The sequence below is a fragment of the Rhinichthys klamathensis genome, unplaced genomic scaffold (assembly GCF_029890125.1).
Source record: "Rhinichthys klamathensis goyatoka isolate OS25496 unplaced genomic scaffold, OSU_Roscu_1.1 h1tg000760l_1, whole genome shotgun sequence".
Classification (NCBI taxonomy): domain Eukaryota; kingdom Metazoa; phylum Chordata; class Actinopteri; order Cypriniformes; family Leuciscidae; genus Rhinichthys; species Rhinichthys klamathensis.
The window spans coordinates 680,079-694,482 of record NW_026607164.1 but is presented as its reverse complement, the minus strand read 5'-3'; the positions used below and the strand labels follow the sequence as shown (position 1 = coordinate 694,482).

The 14,404-nt window shown below is 39.8% G+C and overlaps 1 protein-coding gene across 4 annotated transcripts in view; it reads left to right on the top strand.

Moving 5' to 3' along the window:
- Positions 1 to 14,404, top strand: part of chd3 (chromodomain helicase DNA binding protein 3) — a 73,989-nt gene that overhangs the window by 56,403 nt on the left and 3,182 nt on the right. The window contains exons 37-40 of one of the 4 annotated variants that reach the window (XM_056242847.1): positions 861 to 1,056; positions 2,136 to 2,299; positions 5,000 to 5,126; positions 8,850 to 9,173. In XM_056242847.1, the coding sequence (XP_056098822.1) occupies positions 861 to 1,056; positions 2,136 to 2,299; positions 5,000 to 5,126; positions 8,850 to 9,055 (693 nt within the window). In that variant the 3' untranslated portion in view covers positions 9,056 to 9,173. Of the gene's footprint in view, positions 1 to 860; positions 1,057 to 2,135; positions 2,300 to 4,999; positions 5,127 to 8,849; positions 9,174 to 14,404 lie in introns of those variants that run through there. The other 3 variants (XM_056242846.1, XM_056242845.1, XM_056242848.1) reach the window with 3 other exon arrangements.

The window sequence follows — 14,404 nt, the reverse complement described above, 5'->3', positions numbered from 1 at the left end:
CTTTTGTAGCCTGTCTCTAGCGGCCAGCCAATGAATTACAGTTTAAGTCCCTTCCTTGTTGGATTCAAAGAGAGACCGGAAGATTGCCGCTCGTGCCCCGTTTACACGAAGGGAAGACGCAGATATTTCCCTGCAGTTTGTTGGCCTCTCATTTACACGAAAACCCCGTTTTTATCACAGAAAACGATTATTTCTAAAAACTCCGATCTTGGTTGCGACATTACTGTCGGATCCAGTGTAGCCGCCACTGCATCTTTTACTTTTAGTCTCTCAGAAAAGCTGCGTTTGCAAAAAAAAACTAATCCGCAGGAAAATGAAGCGAATAAACGACCAGTGTCTTACTGACGCGATCTGGATCTTTCTTAATGTTAGGATCACATTAGGCTGTTTCAACGACCACAACTTGCCACTGCAAAACGTCTTGAATTTGAAATCCTCAGAGGCATCTCTATGGTTTGCTGGAGTAATCCTGCGTTTGCGTCTCTCGTATTTACTACTACCCAACATGTGCGAGAATCGCTGGGCGGGGCTGAAGAGGCCAAGATGTAGAAGTAAACGTTGATCTTCTTCTGCAGAGGCGGTCTTTGGTCACACTTTGGCATAATAATGTGACAAAATCCGAAACAAGTCGTTTTCTGAGCTTGGTCACTTTCAATCAAAGCTTTTTCTTGACTTACAGGATATTTTTATAGTACAATGACCTCTTATATGACAAAAAGATCAAGGAAAGTTTCTAATCTAAATGTTTTTTAATCATTTTAGCAGCAGGGCTTTATTTAGCAGCATTTATAAACTCATGACTTCCGAACCACCGGTTTTGTAAAGATACAGTTTCACACATCTTTACATCTTTCTCTCAGTTGCTGGAGCAGGCCCTGGTGATAGAGGAGCAGTTGCGTCGGGCTGCGTACCTCAACATGACCCAGGACCCCACTCACCCGGCCATGGCCCTGAACGCCCGTTTTGCCGAGGTTGAATGTCTAGCTGAGTCACATCAGCATCTCAGCAAGGAGTCGCTTGCTGGAAACAAACCTGCCAATGCTGTCTTGCATAAGGGTAAGGAAAGTGTGTGTGTGATTTATCTCGTAAATATCTTTTAATGAGAAATGATGTATCACAGGGAATATGTTTGTGTGTAACTCAGACAAAGTTAGCTGGCGTCTTGAGAGTCTGATAAAGGGCTTCTGGGTAGATCCAGCGGGACCAGTGTTCCCGCCAGCTCTGATATGCGAACAGTTCAAGAACACAAGGCCTTTTTTATTTGTCCTGGAGTTTTCTCAAACGTGTTGTTTAAACTGTAGCGATAAACCATTTATTGGATACCAGTTTACTTGGCATGTCACTCTTATGATTAGCTGCAATTGCTGAGAGAACTGCCAGTGAACTTCACTTTTGACAATCAGAATCAATTGAATCACTTTTAGTTCGCTTTCTGAACCTTGGATCAGTTTTTAAAGCTGATATTGATAAAAAGGTGCGTATTTGGTGCGTTTCAAAACAAGTTTAATTTATACTGTATACTATTATAGTATTTATTGATATTTTCAATTAACTCTTATTTTTATATGTTCACTGTTCATTTCAGTTGTTCATTAAGTTTTAGTATTTAATTTAGTTTTGGGGTGTTTTATATTTCTATGTAGCTTTAATTAATTTTAGTTTTTTTTTTATAATGTGTGTTTTTGATTTGATTTTATTCATGTTGTTTTTTTAAGTTTAAGTTTTACATTTAATATTGATATTTTAATACATTTCGGCTTTATTTCAATTACAATAACTACACCTCTCTTACAAATAAAAAACCTCTCTTCTGGAATTGTTTCAAGGATTGAATGAATTTCAGGGTATTTGATAAAGATTTTAATGATGCTTCCCACTCCCTCAGTTCAGTTGTTAAAGTCAACATGAAATCAAAGTTGACCCTGTTTACTTTCTTAATATATGTTCCTGTTCTTATTTATAAGTACGTTATTAAAAAAAAGAGTCTTCATAAAGGTTTTAAGTGAACAGATTTATAAATAGTATTTTGTCTGTTAGTAATTACACTTCGGTGCTTTTTAACTTTAAAAACAAATCCTGTCTGCTCCTTTTAGTTCCTGCAACTTGGCATGTTGTAATAATGAACATTTGTGTAGTTCTTAACCAACTGGAGGAGCTTCTGAGTGACATGAAGGCAGACGTGACGCGGCTCCCGGCCACACTCTCCAGAGTCCCTCCGATCACGGCCCGCCTGCAGATGTCGGAGAGGAGCATCCTCAGCAGACTGGCCAACAAAGGCAACGAGACACACACCCCGCCGGTAAACACACAAACACATATCAATATACATATTCTCACAGATACTATCATTCAAACGGTTGGAGTCAGTCATTTTTATTTTATTTTTTCAAATAAATGAATACTCATTAAATTGACCAAATCAGCAAATTAGAATGATTTCTGAAGAATCATGTGACACTGAAGACTGGAGTAATGATGCTGAATTTGTCACAGGAATAATTTACATTTTAAAAATGACTGGGTGTGTTTTAATTATTTGTGATTGTCCTGTTTGCTTCGCGTGAAGAGCACGGTTTATTGCAGCTTTCACATGCTATCGGACATTTCCTACTTGTGCTTTGTTGTCGGAAAGAACAGGAGGACACCAGATTTATTCTTGCCTATTTATTGGGAAAATCGCCAAAATTATATTTAGCGTCCCATTCATTGACAACCATATACATTTTCACAGCGCTATTTAGTCAGTCAGCTTGCTGAAAGTTTTCGAATTTCAGTCAAACACAGGCTAATTTCGCTGTGTATATAACAGACAATTGTTACGGTACGGTGCAGGTAGAATGATCAGAGGAGTCAGAACTTCCAAATTAAACTTTTACTTCTTTGATTAAAAAAAACACATGGAACAGACGGGTAGAGGGTTCTCACACACATAGTACAAAGTAGATCGGACCAGGACTCGATGAACAGAGGGAACTTATATACTAACACAGATGACGATGATAGAATGAAGGACAGGTGTTACAAGTGATGATAATTAGACACAGGTGTTAGAAGTGACTAATTAAACGGACTGGGGAAAACTAGGTCACAGGACTGAACCAAACACACAATCAAGGGGGAAACACAGAAACTACATGTAACAACAAAATGCTTCCAAAGGTTTGTAAATATGCATTACTTTAATTACAAGACAAGGTGATGTTAGCTTGACTACGTCCGCTCTATTTCAGTTCGCTTCTGTACTCAGTCTGAGATAGCGACCTATCTCTCAGTTTTCCTCCGGCCTGAAAACAGCCGGCCAATCAACGAACAGAGGGCGGGCTGAGAGCCGTGACGTAGACGCTAAACGCCGAGTTTAAGATTGTATTTTAGGTTAGGGAAATCGAAAACGACCAATTCGATGCAATTCGCTCTGTTGTGGAGAATATTCCCGGCATTTGCAAACTGAAGCCCGGACAAGAAGTGTGTTTGTTAAACATTTTGAATGGAGGTGATCTTTAAGTTGGAGAGATAGGTGATTGCGTTATGTGATTGGCTTACGGGTAACCAATGATTTTATACTTCAGACCAGCGCCCCCCACCGCGAGAAAGTAAACCCTTTTCAATTATGCCAGTCCAGACTCTGTCTACGAAGCAAAGCGAAGTAGCAGAGTTTGGTATTACCAGGCTAAGGTGATGTAGCTGTTGTGAAAAAAACGAATAAAGCTTACCAGTCACAGCAGCAAACATTCCCCCCTCCGCCATGTTTAAAGTTTATGGCTCGCCCAACTCGACCCAAATTGCAAGATATCTGCAATATATTCTTGTTGGTTCTGTTCTGTTTGCCCTAATTGGGTTATTGCTGCTCTTCCTGCTCTTATCCATGCTAGGCTGCATAGATGCGCCCAGAACAGAACCACACCGCCAGTCCTAACTGTATGCTAATTGTCCGATAGTGGTCCTGACAGAAATGCATGACTTATCTGACATTCCATTCTTTGGTGCTTTCCTGGTTTATTAATACCCCTTTTCCACCAACGCATTTTTACCCCTTTTCCACCAACGCATTTTGAGAGCCAGTTCGGAGCCGGTACCTGCGCGCGAACTAGTTCTTTGTGTTTCGACAGCCAAAGAACCGGTTCTCGGCCAGGAAAACTGGTTCCAAAGCGGCACCAACTCTTTGCTGGACTAGAACCGTTCTTTTACCACGTCATGCTTACGTCATAATATAGGATCGCAAAGCCAGGAGAAACATTTGCAGAACCACGATGTAGTCCGCCATTGTAATTGTAATGCTTGAAGTTGGCGCAAGCGTTTCTAGTTTTTTTTTAAAGTTTTTTTTTTATTGAAAACGTTATGTAAGCAAAGGAGAAAACAGTCACAATATAGAACAAATAAATGGAAAGAAAAAAAAAAGACACAAGACAGGAGTACATAACTAATCAGAAAAGATTACATGACTTACATATTTCAATTGTTTTTAAAGCCTTCTTGGGTCACGAGTTAGAGATAATCCCAAAGTAATGTTGTACTTGCAAGCGTTTCTAGCTAAGATGTATGGCGACGTACACAGTGATGTAATGACGTCGTTCGCTGGGCGCTCTAGTCAGTGGAAAAACAAACAGGTTCTGAGAAGGTTCGCAAGTTGAACCAACTCCGAACCAACTTTGAACCAGCACCAGTTCCGAACCAGTTCGTTTTTGGTGGAAAAGGGGTAAAAGTGCATCATCCGGGTATTTAAATTCTATTTGGAATTTTCAGTGTGAAAACACTATTTATGCTACAACATGTCATAGAATAGGAAATGCAAATTAGCACCCAACACACACTCACATCCACCTTCATGCCAATACTCTTTGGTTTGTTGCAGCCACTTGGCATTATTAAAATGTGCAGTTTTAACATTAATCTTACACAACTGTGAATTAAGTTTGTATTTTTACCTGCTTTTAAATGAAGCCCCTTTGGTTTCTCAGATTCATAACATACACACGTTCTCTCTCTTTCTCTCTTTATCTAGCCTATTCCTTCAGGCCCGTATGCCACGCCACAGAACTTCGGCCATCCCTTCACACCTGCACCTTCAGCGGCTCTCACTCTAGCTGGGGCCAACTACGGCCAGATGCCCCCTGGCTCCTTCATATCAGGTCAGTTTTGCTGATCCATCCCCAGAAAGAGCCCATAACCGAAACAAAACCAGACCAGCTTCCAGTGGTCTCATACTCGGATTACTCTGAACCATTTTAAAGGCTTTTCAAATGCACTAATGAAAAGATCAACTGCTCATATTAAACTGAATGCTTGTACACAAGGTGATTTGAATGTTTGTGATGGTTATAGAAACGGTCTGCTTGTGTGTAGAAAAAGACATAAGGAATTCGAAACATAAACTTTATGAAGTTCTTAAATAACAAGTTTAATTGAGAGTCCAATTGAAATCGGTTTTGACCAGCTGGGGGTATTGACATGTTTGTTTGGTTGGTTGAAATTTGAAAGGCAGATTTGCTTGCCATCTGTTGCTCATGGCAGTCTCAAAATGTGAAAACAAAGTGCTTCTTGTGTGCAGCTCTGGATTCGAGCATCTGCTAGATGCCTTAAATGTGAATGATTTTGGATGTTAAATTCTCGTTTCGCAGCTTAATATGCAGAGACAGCTAAAGTAGGCCATTCATAGGTTGATTCTGCTGAAAAGTGTAAACACTGTGGCTCTGTGGTGCTATCAAAACATTTATCTGCACGGTTGAGCATCCAATGGCGTAAGAGAGGGGCGGAGCCAACTGTTTGGCCGGCCAATGGCAGATGGGGAGGGGAGTGTCTTGAAAACCTGTTTGCAAGCAGTCATTTTTTTGCAGTTCTTTTGGTGACACACTTTGGTGTAGCACATTTAAGAGCTGAGGATTTCTGGGTAATTTAGTAAAGTGTGAATTTTCAGATTAGCAGGTTTGTGGGAAAAACAATTACACCATAAAACACCAGTGAATTTAGTTTTAGCAGTGAAAGAGAATTTATGTTTTTGCAACATTCCCCATAATGAGGTCTAACTACATCCCCAACAAAAACAATGCTAATTTTTGTAACATGTTTTAAATTAAATTGCATTTTTTTGCAAAACTCTGATGTGAATGTGTATCTTTACCTACACATTGCACTTTGTCTAGTAAACATCTAGTCAGTAAGCGACTGAGATGTTTATCAGTAATTGTTTCACAGATTGGAATTCATTCTTCAACTGATTCAAACCAATTTTGTGAGTCTTTTTAACTGATTCATTCAAATAATCCATTCAAATGAATCATTTGTTTGTGAATCAAACTACAGCAGTGTTGTTTTAGTATTGGTTATATACTATTATAGATTTTATTCATGTTTTTAAATTCATATTTTCAGTTTATGTCCTTTTGTTATTTTTAATTAATTTAATTTCATTTATTTTCAGTTCGTAACTTTAGTGTATCAGGTTAAATTAAACATTTCTAAATACATTTTTTTAAATGTTGCCTTGGTAACTAACTGAAATAATTTTACATATTTCACCTAATAAATATATATATATATTAGGTGAAAAACTTCTTATTTTATTTCAGCTTTTAAGTATCAAAAAATGTTTTTAACAGTATAATAACTACAATAACCATGGCCTACACTGCTCGTCCTGTATGCTTGCAGAGACTAAGCAAGCAGTGATTTAGTAACGGATAAATGAATTATGAATAATGGATATAATGAAGTAACTATATAAATGTAGTCGATTTACCAATTACCATAAATGATCTCAATGGAGATTTTACTCATGATTAACGTGGCAAAATCAACACATGATTCAACTTCCCTCTGTTTTTCTCCCACTGTTTTCTCTCACTCTTTCTCTCTCAGTCTATTTGTGTTTATGTGGGCGTACAAATGCTCCATTTCACAATAATGTGTGAGGTCAGTATATGAGAGGCTGGATCTGAAGCACTTTGAAGATGTGTCGCATTTGTTCCTTTAGAAAGATTTAATCAGTGACCAAACTTCCAATGAACCTGGAATGATTTGTATTCCACATATTTAATTTAGTATATTTATTTTTTTAAATCATAAAACATGGCTACAAATTTAAACACTTGCTCAATATGTTATTGTTCATAAATGAAACCACATATTCTGTCCTTAGTTTAAAAAACAAACAAAAAAAGACTGATATAAGTCACACTTTTTACGTATTCAAATTTCTGCAAAAATATGATTCTGGTTAGGACACTTAATTGCATTTTAATTTGAGCGGGCCCCCAGTGGAATTTTGGCTAAATAATTTCACGTTCCCCATCTTTGGTCCAAGAGAACAGATTAGCCCTGCCAGTGAGTTTATTGTTTCAATATTAGCTCTGTAACAGCATATGTGTGCAGGAAGCACTGAGAAGAACAAATGTAGATGTTTTTGTTTGCCGTTTTCTGTTTGTTCTATCCGATTCCCGACTCTGTCCATCGTCCTGACTGTTTGTACCCGTACAGAGTCGAAGGGTTTGTGGATTGAGAGTCCTGATACCAATCTTTCTACCGCAGCGTCTAAGGGAGGCATATTTTCTTGCCATGGTGCTTTTTCTGAAAATGTCATTACAGTTATCCAGGACTTTAGCTGTGCCAGGAATCGCTCAGCCGAGGGAACATTTTTTTGCTTTTCTACTCAGATATTTTTAAGAGGGTAAAAAAAACCCATAAAGAAACACAAATGTGCTCGTGCTTTTACGCCGGTTTTTCAAACCCCCTGGAGGCAGAACTAGACGCTCTCTCCGTCTGTCTCTCTCTCTTTCAGTCTCGGCCTGTCACTGAAATAGCCCGGGACTTCAGATCCTGGTGGGTGTAGAGGCTGATTGGGTTTGTTGAGGCTGTACACACTGAACCCTCGCCTGGCTAAAAATATGCCCCGCTTGGGGCCCGTTTGAACCCTCTGGTCCCTGATTGAGACAACTGCGGTGACCCCAGCTTAAACCGAGCCAGGGAGCGAGATGAAAACAGCATGCCAGACTAAACAAAAAAACGAGAGAGAGAAAGAGATATAAAAGAGAAGAGAAAAATGAAGGACAGACTATGTTGATCCGTTTAGCGTACTCCATAATAGGACATTTTTTGGACCCGGTCAGACATCTCTCTAAAAGAAAGAAGGAGAAGTGCGAGGGAGGAGAGAGACAAAATGGAGTGCGAGCACCTCTGTAGAAAGCCTAGCGGACGCCGTAACTTCTCTCTCTCGATCATTCTTAAAGTTGTCAGAAATAAAGACTTTGGCGAGCACGGCTTGTTTTCTTTTTTAAGTCATTGCCACTTAAACTCTTAGCGTTTTACATGTCGTGAACTTTGCGAAGCAAACGGTTTTAGATACATTATGTCAACACAGATTTCTTTCCCAAAAACCACCCGAACCGCTAACATCTCTCTATTTTTTTTTCTTTTTTTTTTACCTTGAGAAAGTTCAGTGCGTCACTGCTCTCGTCTCACAGCCAGTGGACGTCCCGACTCTGGCTGTAAGAGCGGGAGGTTCAAAAACTGGAAGGTTTTATGCTTTTTCTTTTGGTCGAGAAGAAGGCCTCCTTCCAGCAGGAGTATTTTAAGCATAACTGCCTACAGTTATGGGTTGCTTTTTATCTTTCAATATTGAGGACTGATACTGTGCCACTGATTTATTTTTATTTTTTTATTTTATTAATTTTTTAAGCATTACAAACATAACCCAAATACGAACAAGAGAACAACACAGAGAAAGAAATATTAAATTAAATAAATTTTTTTACAAAAATGATTATGGCGGCTCACCACTCCAATAAATCACCTGTGCCACTGATTGACCGCTCCCTACCCCCCAGTGTCTACAGTCTGCCCCCTTTCTGCCTCCACAGAAGCCCCGTCCTGCCTGAAGACAAAGGAACATGACGTGCTGCAGCGCCAGAGGGTGGTGGACCTGTGGAAGGACGGCAAGTCGGAAGGGTCAATTGGGCAGGAGCTCCGCATGCCCAAATCCACCGTGCACAGCATCATCGTCAAGTATCGGCTCAGCAACACGGTGGAGAACCTGCCACGCAACGGACGGCCCAAAAGACCATGACCTGAAACAGTGATGGATGGAAGACGAGAGGAAGAAAGACTGTAGAATGTGAGGGGCGGAAAGGCTAGAAAAACAATAAACCGGTAATAAATCAAACAGGATGGGAGGGAACAAAGAGATGGGAATGTCTAAAAAATACTATAGTGCGCCTGGACTTCCTGAGAATTTTTTTTTTTTAAGGCTAAATGGTTAATAATACTTAGACAAAACGAGAAATGGAGGAAAAGAGAGCTGTTTGGACGACGAAAACACTCTTCTTCCACTCCTGCTCTTTCCAGCACTTTTTTCCCCCTCTTTCTATCTCCCTTTCACTCTCACTCTTTCTCCCCTTGCCCCCCTCCGTTCTCTTTCTTTCATCTGTCGGTCCGAGAGAAGTCCCAGCAGATTAATTTTTCATTTGGCCGAAGGAGTGAGAGTGCTCGTTTAAGTGCCCGAAATCTTCCCTCCCTAATTCCGCCACAAATCACTATTTCTCTGCATCCCTTTAATACAGTATCTCTCTTTTCTTTTATCATTTATCCACTTTTCTTCTCTCTTTCTCTCCCTCTCACACGCACATGCACCCATGCAGCCTCTCACAATGTCAGAAGTGAAGGATTCCAAATACCACAAGTTTGTTTTCTGTCATTAAAACCCCTGACCCAATCAAACTGTTTTGGAAAGGAGGCACAGTGGAGTGGAACTATCTTTTTTTTCTGGAAACTGCGGATCTCTCAAAATATTCTCCAGCCACGGACTCTCTACGTTCCTAAACCAGGACTGTGAAATGTTACAGTGGCACGAATCCGCTCCATATATATGAAGACTGACTCTTAATCTTTTGCATCCCGTCCAGAAAAGAAATATCTTTGCACCTGATCTGAGATCTGTTTTATGGTTTTCTCAAGCTGCCTTATTGAAGGAGCGTGCTGATCCTGGGTCAGAAGTCCACACGACACAACCTGCCCGACCAAATTCCTGCGTTGTGCTAGAGCCAGATTCAATCCCCAGCAGGACATTTATACAGTACATGACTGTTGTATGAGAACTCCCTGCATTCTGCAAAAATGCACAAACACACCCACGTGTGCGCAAGCACGCACACTTGAGAGACACTTAAGTAGCTCTTTATTTTCCACCACGTTTTATTGTAGCCGTGTGCGTGTGCGTGTGTGCATGGTCATGTATTATCACTGGACTGAAGCTAAGTGTGCATATGGTTGAGATCGGTCGGGCTTGATACTGTACGAGTGAAGATACAGAAGGTTCTTCTGTGTGTGTGATTAATTGTGTGAGTGTGCTGGTTGTTTGGATAGGCCGGGTCGCTGAGGCCAGCTGCCATCTCTGCATGTTTTTCTGGTTTACCGAGAAATAGAGAGACTGAGACTTGAGGCAGGCTGGTGTGCAGGAGCAAAACTTGGTGCCCTCAGATAATGTGTGGTCAGAGAAAGTGGCATACCGAGAGAGATGTTTAAAATGAAGACAGAGAAACAGATGATCTGAGTAGGAATAACAATTTAACGAACAATTATTTCTTTGATTCATTTGGATGAAAAAGCCAAATATATATATATATATATATATATATATATATATCCTTTATGCATATTATATGTATATGCATAAATGAGGGCTTTAATAAACATTATAGGCATTAAAAATAACAATATAAAAATATATAAATGTTAACCCCTTATTCCCAGACATAGTTGTTGTTGTTTTTTTGTTTTTTTTATATTTTTTAAATAAGGCTTCATTTATTTGATTACGTTTACAGTAAAAAGAGAAATATTGTAAAAATATTAATACAAATTAATTAACTGGTTTCTATTTGAATATATTTTAAAATGTAATTTATTCCTGTGATGCAAAATTGAATTTTCAGCATCATTACTCCAGTCTTCAGTGGCACATGATCCTTCAGAAATCACTCTAATATGACGATTTGCTGCTCAAGAAACATTATCATTGTTGAAAACAGTTGTGCTGCTTAAAGTTTTTTGTGGAAACCATGATACATTTGATTTAGGATTCTTTGATTAATAGAAAGTTCAAAAGAACAACATTTATTTGAAATATAAATATTTCATAACATAAATGTCTTTACTGGCACATTTGATAAATTGAATTCATCCTTGCTGAATAAAAATATGAATTTCTTTCAAAAAAATAAATCTTAGACCCCCAACTTTTCAATGCCACTCTAGTAATATGTTAATATCATTTTAGCTTTCCTGTAAATGTTATCTCATAATTATATTTCATTAGTTACTGCTCTGTTAAAAATATTTTTTACTTGTGTTGTATTTAGGATTTAAAGTCGTCATGAAATGGAAGTTGAGATTGTCCTTTTTTCCTTATTGTGACGTGTATCCGAGTGAAACCGCTTCTGAAATTAGAAAAAAATGTAGGGCGGGGCTTGATTTCGTCTTTCGGGAATTGATTGGATCGTTGGAGGTTGGGCGTTGCTAACAAAATGGAGGCAGATTTGAATGCCAGTTTACAGTCAGTTGTGGAGGATTTCTCTCCACCGGACTCACCACCGTTACCCTCCCATGAAGAATTTTTAATTGAGGAACCCGACGATGAGAACGAGGACGAGCAGCCAAATTTTCCAGAAGGAATCACCCTATATTTATATGAGCCTCCCGCGAACCAAGCTGAGGCGGCTGATAGTCAAGTTCACACAGACGCGAACTCGCCTTTATTCCTCCTTCTTCGAAATGCAGGAATTCGAGCCAGCGGGCACGCAGACAAGGTTGTTTTGGGGATAGGAAAGAGGACGTGAGGAGCGCAACCAAAAATGCACCTAAACACCATATTTGGTGGCTGTCAGTGACACTGACCGGTTTCTGAGAGGCGGGCCAGAAACGAGACAGACCCCAATAGCCACACCCTCTAGTAATAGTTTTTGACCGGAAGAGAAGATAAGTCGTTTCGAGGGGGGAGGGAAGGGTAACGTATTTGATTAAAGATTATAAGGGTAAATTTATTTAAAAACAATAATGAAGTGCACAGATAAATCATTTATAATAAACACTACAATATTACATATAAAACTACGAATGGTAAAATTTGATTTCGTGACGACTTTAAACTAAATGATTAAATGGGGCATTTAAAATCTAAATTTCAGAGCATACAGTGAATCAGAGAGAACGAATCAGTCCGAAAGAGACAATCTGGGACAGAAACAGACAGACATTTTGGAAGAGAGATACAGTTTGAGTAAAAGAAGTAGTCTGAGAGACACAGTCTGGGTAAAAGAAGTAGTCTGAGAGACACAGTCTGAGTAAAAGAAGTAGTCTGAGAGACACAGTCTGAGTAAAAGAAGTAGTCTGAGAGAGACAGTTTGAGTAAAAGAAGTAGTCTGAGAGACACAGTCTGAGTAAAAGAAGTAGTCTGAGAGACACAGTCTGAGTAAAAGAAGTAGTCTGAGAGACACAGTCTGAGTAAAAGAAGTAGTCTGAGAGAGACAGTCTGAGTAAAAGAAGTAGTCTGAGAGACACAGTCTGGGTAAAAGAAGTAGTCTGAGAGACACAGTCTGAGTAAAAGAAGTAGTCTGAGAGACACAGTCTGAGTAAAAGAAGTAGTCTGAGAGAGACAGTTTGAGTAAAAGAAGTAGTCTGAGAGACACAGTCTGAGTAAAAGAAGTAGTCTGAGAGACACAGTCTGAGTAAAAGAAGTAGTCTGAGAGACACAGTCTGAGTAAAAGAAGTAGTCTGAGAGAGACAGTCTGAGTAAAAGAAGTAGTCTGAGAGACACAGTCTGGGTAAAAGAAGTAGTCTGAGAGACACAGTCTGAGTAAAAGAAGTAGTCTGAGAGACACAGTCTGGGTAAAAGAAGTAGTCTGAGAGACACAGTCTGAGTAAAAGAAGTAGTCTGAGAGACACAGGCTGGGTAAAAGAAGTAGTCTGAGAGAGACAGGCTGGGTAAAAGAAGTAGTCTGAGAGACACAGTCTGAGTAAAAGAAGTAGTCTGAGAGACACAGTCTGAGTAAAAGAAGTAGTCTGAGAGACACAGGCTGGGTAAAAGAAGTAGTCTGAGAGAGACAGGCTGGGTAAAAGAAGTAGTCTGAGAGACACAGTCTGAGTAAAAGAAGTAGTCTGAGAGACACAGTCTGGGTAAAAGAAGTAGTCTGAGAAACACAGTCTGAGTAAAAGAAGTAGTCTGAGAGACACAGTCTGAGTAAAAGAAGTAGTCTGAGAGAGACAGTCTGAGTAAAAGAAGTAGTCTGAGAAACACAGTCTGGGTAAAAGAAGTAGTCTGAGAAACACAGTCTGAGTAAAAGAAGTAGTCTGAGAGACACAGTCTGAGTAAAAGAAGTAGTCTGAGAGACACAGTCTGGGTAAAAGAAGTAGTCTGAGAGAGACAGGCTGAGCGAGAGTGAGACAGTCTGAGAGAGAGTGTCTGAAAGAGAGTGAGACAGTCTGAGAGAGAGAGCCAGATAGTTCCAAGGTTGTTGATTGTAGAAGCAGAGAGTCAAGTCACTCCGAGATCTGAATCTGAGCAATGAATTATTTTTCTTGGCTCACGCTGCAGGAGTTTGCAGTACAACGCTCAGAGATATGAAAGCCACTCGGCAGGTTTCTAGCTCAGCATTTCCCCCTTGTAAAGGAGCCTCAACGCATTCCAGCCTCTTTCCAGACGCGTTCCCATCTGAAGGCCATGCATTCTTCTTCTCTTATTGCATGTTTATGAAACAGTGCCAGTCTTAATCAGATAATAGAACTCAAGCGTTACTATTAGCCTGTTCCAGTGCACACATTTCAGTTTTTTTTGCACACTCAAGACCGTTAATCTCAGCCAAAACCTGTAGCACAACAAACGACTCTGGTGTTATTGTCCTTGGAAAAACTTTGGTTGTGTAATTGTGAGGAACCCAAGCCAAGAGGGATTGTTTCTTTTGAAGATCTTGCAACTTTTCTCAGTGCGCTGCATGTTTAGGCCTGAGACAAAACAGGTACCCCGAGTGCTCCATCAAGCTGGCTGGCGGGATATTGTGCAACCAGGAGATGACATTTCGACTTTGACAAATATCTTGAAATCAAGATGCGGCGTCTGTAAGGTGTGTTCTTCCGCAAGAGGAATAGTAGCCAAATATTAGTGTTGATATCGCAGCAGGAGTTATTTGAATGTAGCCTGTAATTTGTGGTGGGGTGGCGGTTAATTCTTCAAACCAAAGGTATTAAATGCTATAACCCCATTTACTAAACGTTGGACACTCATTCAATGTAAGCCAATTGTAGTCACTTCATGTGTTCCTTCACCAGAACGAGTATCAGACTTTAGGATGTTCCCGGCTGGTGTTTGTGTTTTATACGTGACTTGAAGAATGGCAGCGATCATGTCTGTCATACTGTGAGTTTG